General features: G+C 48.0%; 1 protein-coding gene and 1 pseudogene across 1 annotated transcript; one reads left to right on the top strand and one right to left on the bottom strand.

The window, feature by feature from the left end:
* Nucleotides 1-16: 16 nt before the first annotated feature.
* The window catches only part of LOC105556276, a 12051-nt pseudogene continuing 5649 nt past the window's right edge, over nucleotides 17-6418 (bottom strand).
* On the top strand, nucleotides 3745-6079 carry LOC105556275. The gene is made up of 2 exons (XM_012003359.1): nucleotides 3745-3766; nucleotides 4958-6079. The coding sequence occupies exon 2, from the start codon at nucleotides 4976-4978 to the stop codon at nucleotides 5765-5767; it is 792 nt and encodes a 263-aa protein (XP_011858749.1). The 5' UTR covers nucleotides 3745-3766; nucleotides 4958-4975; the 3' UTR covers nucleotides 5768-6079.

Here is a 6418-nt window from a genome sequence, read left to right as displayed (position 1 = left end):
TGTTATTCGTTCGTACGATCGCTTGTTGTCCCTCGTAGCCACTCGTAAAGGTGTAGTGTGGATTGTAGTACTGCTTCAGGCTCGACTCATCTCGAAAATTCTGCATCGCACACCACACGTGACACAATAAAAATGGAAATCTCGACAGCCAATATTCAGTAAATTCGTTAGGAATCTCGCCGGGACTCTCCTGTGCTTTCGGGCTTAGTTCTCTGTAATGGTGTTTCTGAAAACATATCGACACGCGTTAATGACGAGTCGTTTCAAGTTCAATGATTGCGTCTATTTTTAATCTCGGTAGATTCAAAATAGATTAGACTTGTTGAATATAAAAGAGGAGGATTCTGGAAATATTTTAAACAAATCTCTTCAAGTAAAGAGTTCTTAGAAAAATTAAGAATCGCAAGTATTACTCGTTTAGCAAGGTGTTCATTTGATAAAAGAATCATGTTTTGCAGTTTAAGGACTCCAGGACAATTTTATAATTTCAAATCTCTTGAATATTATTTTCTTGATAGTGCACACTCGGAGTGTTGTATCGATAATTTTGTAAAAAGCGATCAAGTTTCTAGTATTTGAAACATTAAATCTGTTTAATTCTATGTATCTCTTTCCGTAAGTAAGAATAATAAAGAATAATAATAATAAATCAGTAATCATCTTATGATAATTTACGTTTGTATAACTGACTGTGCGATAAAGCGCATTGTACTCGCTAACCTTGTTTCGTAAAGCCCTGAGTAGATCTCTCACGCTCTCGCCTCGATAACTTCTGTATTTGCGCGAATCTGTCGTAACTTCGAGATCTATGTACAATCCCCAATCGTCCCCTGTCACGCGCTCGCCGCAAGTCTCCAATGCTATTAAAGCCGGACTGTTGGACTGGTCCTTTTCCACACGATCGCTAATATCCTGTCGCACAAATTACAATAGAGAAATGAAATGAAGGAAAGGCTCGCGTGATTTCTCCTCTCTGACACTTTCCTTTTCTCTTTCTTTCGAAAGAAAAAGGCGAAGCAATAATGAATATTTAAACAATTTTATTCTATATACCTGAAAGAAACCGAGAATCTCTGCTAAATTCCAAAAGAATGGATAATTACAGATTGCCGAAGCTGGCGGCCTCGCAGCAGGATTACCGCATATCATTGCCTTCGTAAGTAATAACGCTAATTCTCTGTCACTCGGAGGTACTTTCTCGAGCGATGTCAGATTGCTCTCGCCACCTGCATATAAGAAATAACATGAATAGAGAACCGAAGGCAAGTTGAACAAAGCTGCTTACTTACAGGGAATATTCGCTTGTCTTCGTAGCGGATCGCCGAAAGGATGCTTGCCATTGGAAAGAACGTAATAAAAGACGCAGCCAAGCGAGAAAATGTCGACCGCGCATGTCGTCCTTTCTCCATTCAGCATCTCTGGCGCGATCCAACCATCGGTTCCAGTGATACCAGATCTCCGTGAAAATGATACACGGTCGAGCTGAAGTTTTTTACATAATCCAAAATCCGATATCATGGCGCGTACCTCACCGCCAGGTCCAGGAACAGAGAGCAAGACGTTGTGACTATGAACTACATACGCAAAGATTTGTACGACAAGTTTGAACAACAATTGAAAATAAAAATCCAAGTTACTTAGTTTCCTCACCGATATCCAGGAAATGAAGATGCGCTAATCCGGATGTGGCCTGATGCAAGATATTTTTCACTGATATCTTTCCCCTGTCATATTTTCCCGTGACGTAATCCTGCACAGTGGCCTCTGCTAGTTCCAAGGCGATGTATCTGAACATACGATCCTGTTCGGTACAAAAATATCTGACTACGTTGGCGTGTGCGTCCGATTCTCTCAAGAGGACTACCTCTCGATCAGCTAACGTAAAGCAGTCTGGCAACAACCGCTTCACAGCTATAGCGCGACCGTCAAATTCACCTTTGTACACGAGTGTTCCGTCGCATCCTTTGCCAAGGACCTGTCTCGTGTCAAAAGTAACTTTTCCCACTTTGATGACCAAACCACCCCCGATCTCTTGCTGCGTAACGACAGAGTTGTTGCCCGATTTACCAGAATAATTCATACGACTGCTCTCGCGTGAAGCCTTCAGAAACACACACACACAATCGATTTAATTTCATCAACTCGAACATAACTTGTATTCTTCTTCCAGCTCCGTCTTACCTGCGACATGTACTGGAATTGGTCCTTGCGTTGCTTATACAGATACCAAGCTACAATCGTGCCAATTGTCAAGATAATGGGAATGACGATCAGTTTTGCATCTACGTTTTCCTGTCTATTGAGCCACGTTTTGCTCGTGTTGTAAGTTTTCGATATAATTCTCTGTCAATTGCGATTTTCTTCCAATTGCATAGTACCGTTTGACGTGTCCGATTGTACGGCGACAGACAACTTGGTCCTAGTGAGTTCAACGCGACAGTCTCCAAGATTATCGGATCGGATCGCCCGGTTATTTGGAGGAACTGGCTTTGCGGCTTGTATTCCGCGGGTACCTCGTAATGGCCTAGCACGATGGCATTCTCAGTACACTTGATGCTTTGTTAACCGTCGTCGGTTACATCGATATTAGAAATAAAAACATGATCCCCTGGCAATGGTACATTCTTATCGTCTCTATAAGGATGCGACGTCAGCAATGGCCCCTCCAGCAACAAGTGGCCTATGTTGCCTGATATAATGGTCGTGCGGAATCGACGAGCGATGGCAACGCATAGAGACCATATCGATGCTGTCTGTTACGGAGAGTATTAGCGCGTAGTAATACCGAGCGTAGGATTGTGCGCGTGCGATTGGCGGCGCTCGCGAAGAAGAAGGCGGCGTAGTAATATCGGACAGTGTGCGTTGAGTTGCGCTGCCGAGAAAATGGCGAACGCGAGTATATGTTTGTACGTGCTTCGAAATAAAAACGTTTCGTTAATTATACCGTGCATAAGCGAGTCAACTTATTCCATAACAAAGTGGCGCCCAATCAGCAAAGCACCCACGAATGAGAGGAGCTTATAGAAACGAGCGATCGGCAAGCAAGAAGCACGCAGCACAGCTCGCGTCCCGGCAAGCAAGAGATCCGCTGCGACAAGCGCGACGGAAGAGATAACCTCAATCGAACAGAATAGCATAGCTGCCCTCGCGGCATCAACGCAGCAGTGCCACAACGTGGGGCAACGGTCCCAGGAAAGGGTGAGTAAGTCACTCAAATCAAGTTACTCAAAAGTAATACAATCAAAAGTAATACAATCTTTTGCACAAAATGTCAGACACGCGGCAATTGAAGCAAAAACGAGCCCAAGTCAAAGGGCAAGTCACCCGCATATTGCATTTTCTGGAAGAAACAGAAACGCCAAGCGTGGCGGATGCACAGATACGTTTAGAGCGTCTTAAAGAATTCTGGGAGAAATTCGAACAGATTCAAGGCGAAATCGAACTGGCGTTAACCGACGAAACCAGAAAGTCGGAAGAAGGGGAACGAACAGTTTTCGAAGAATGCTACTTCAAGGCAGCGGTAAAGGCCCAAGCAATTATCAACACGAGCAACAAGCAGCAAGCGGAATTACAAGCACAGATGCAAGCACAAGTGCAGGTACAGCAGCAATTGGCGAATGGACAAGAAGCCGCGCCACGGGAAAGCAGGTCACACGACGATAGGAAGAACGAGTTGAAGTTACCAGAGATAAAACTCCCGGAATTCAAAGGGGAATACACGCAACGGCTGTTTTTCTAAAACAGTTTTGAGACGACAATCCACCAGGTTGATTATCTGACGCGGGAGTGAGGGCGGCCAAGCTTGGCCGGCTCCTCCCCAACCTTGGCGGCCCGGACGGCAAGGTGCGTCAGCTGTACGCCAATACGGTTGAGTCCGTGGCGCTCTACGGGGCCCCAGTTTGGGCCCCAAAACTCGCGGCATCGCGGCGCGCGCGCTCAGATGGCGCGTGCGTTTCGCCCGATAGCCGCGAGGATCTGTAGGGCGTACCGGACCGTGGCGTTCAACGCGGCGGCGGTGATCGCTGGTCTCCCCCCGATGGAGTACGCGGCGGAGGAACGTAGTAATATGTTCCTCGAAAGCCGCGACTCCGAGGGGAGACCCATAAGATGGTCAGCGACTCACCGTGCTCGGCAGAGACTCCGGCACCGGCGACGCACAATCGCCATGTGGCGAGAGGCGCTCTTAGCCTCGGGGAACAACACCCCGGGGCTGCACGTCGTCGGGGCAATCGGGCCCCTCCTTGACCAGTGGGTCGACAGGGGATGGGGTGGGAGCCGGGTCAGACGGAGGAAGAGCTGACGGGGAGGCGTATTCTCCCCCAGTCACCCCTCCCATGACGCGGAGCCGGACGAGAATGCTACTCGCCCGTGCTCCCGTTCCCACCCCACCCCCTACTCCGCCGCCCAAACCACCGCCCTGACGGGCGGGGGAGGGGCTGCCCGCAAGTCGCGGGTAAGACCCCTCCCCGTTTAGTGGGCGGAACACCGCCGAGGCGGTAAGGAGAGGGCCCTCCCCCAAGAACAACGGGGGAGGCGGACTGGGCCTGGCGGGCTGGGACTCCCGTCAGGCCCTGCCTCCACGGAGACGGGCGGTAGAGGTTGTGGACACCTCTGCCGCCCAAGAGAGTAGTGGACCCCCCTGCGGGGAGGAGTCCCCCCTCCACCACATCACCGGGGGAGGGAGCGCGAAGGCCCGCCTGCCAAACGGCGGGCCGGTGCGGGGGGAGTCCGGAAGTAATGGCTCTGCCAAGTCCCGGGCGTCCCCCAAGTAAAGCACCGCGCAGTCTACCGTGTGGTTTTAGTGAGTAGTGAGGTAAGCCCAGCGGCCGCAATGTTAGCGGCCGCAGCCGATCGCCATTAGGCGGGCAGTCCCACATAACCCGGGCCACTTTGTAAACTCCCTTCCCAGAGGGGGGCTCGGGCAGCCATAAAGGATTTCCACAAGTAAAAAAAAAAGGTTGATTATCTGACGCCCATGCAGAAGCACCAATATTTGGTGGGCGTACTTCAGGGAGAAGCGCGACAGGTAATAGAAGGGTTCTCTATTACAGATAACAGTTACAAGAGTGCGTGGCAGTTGCTGAAGGACACGTACGACAATCAGATGATGATCCTCGAAACGCACTTGGACGAGATGCTCGATTTCCCGATTATAACAAAGGAAAATAAGGCAGATTCCATTCGGAAGTTTGTATGGCACATTCACACGCACATAAAGGCACTGGAGAAGCTACACCAGCCGACATCGCAATGGGATACACTCATCATTCATATGGCGAAGAAAAATTTGGATTTTGCAGAACAACGCGATTGGCAACATCTTATTAGAAGAAAAACACCGCAGGATATGCCGATACTTGAAGAATTTCTGAAATTCTTAACGGAGCGATGCCACAGTCTGCGGATGCTCAAGCAAAACAAAGAGAGGGTAACGAATACAAAGACACCAGTAGTAAAGAAGGAAGGACGAAAGGTCAGTCTTACAACTACTTCAGGGAATTGTAATATTTATGAGGGCAATCACGCTGCTTACAAGTGCGAAGAATTGCTCAAGGCATCGGTTCAAGACAGACTGACGATGATCAAGGACAAGAAGCTCTGTATCAATTGTTTAGGAACGGGACACTATGCATCAAATTGCAAGTCATCGACATGCCGAAAGTGCTCAAGTAAGCACAACACCATTTTACATCGGGAATCCGAACATGCAAAAAAGGAAGCTAGTTATTCTGACACGGAATCGACAGCTGGTCACAAGGAGATCTAAAGGGAACATGAGACTCGAGCCTCAACGAACAGTGCAGCTAAAGCGGCAGTGAATATCTGCCACGTAAAGATGGAAGCAACGGGGGTCATTTGGCCTACCGCAAAAGTTTACATCGTGGATGACCATGGAAACCGACATCTCGGAAGAGCATTGCTGGATTCAGGTTCGCAATCGAATGTAATACTGAAGACTTCGTACGAAGATAAAGGGTGTCCCAAAATTTACGCAAGATTTGAATTAAATAGAAAACACAGGTTTTTTTTCAATTGTATTTTTTTTTATTGAAACATAAAGTACATAGGATAGGGTTATGTATGGGATAGCACATCGGGCAAATGACCTCCATGGCTTTGCTGGCACATACGCACTCTTTTGTCGAAATTTTCCATGACCATTTTGCATAAATGTGGCTGAATTTCGTTGATGCAGCGTTGAATCTCCTCCTTCAATGCACGGGTGGATGTGGGCTTGTTGACATAGACCTTTGACTTCAAATAACCCCATAGAAAGAAATCCAAGGGTGTTAAATCACATGATCTAGGGGGCCAATTCTGATCACCGAAACGAGAGTACCAGTATACTGGTGCTCGATATCGCGACATGATAACCGAGTTCTTTCTGCCTAAATTGGATGATATTGATGATGACAAC

This window comes from Vollenhovia emeryi, unplaced genomic scaffold (genome assembly GCF_000949405.1).
Source record: "Vollenhovia emeryi isolate VEMERY1.0 unplaced genomic scaffold, V.emery_V1.0 DF940147.1, whole genome shotgun sequence".
Taxonomy (NCBI): domain Eukaryota; kingdom Metazoa; phylum Arthropoda; class Insecta; order Hymenoptera; family Formicidae; genus Vollenhovia; species Vollenhovia emeryi.
The sequence above is the reverse complement of the archived record's forward strand: the minus strand, read 5'-3'. Positions and strand labels throughout refer to the sequence as shown.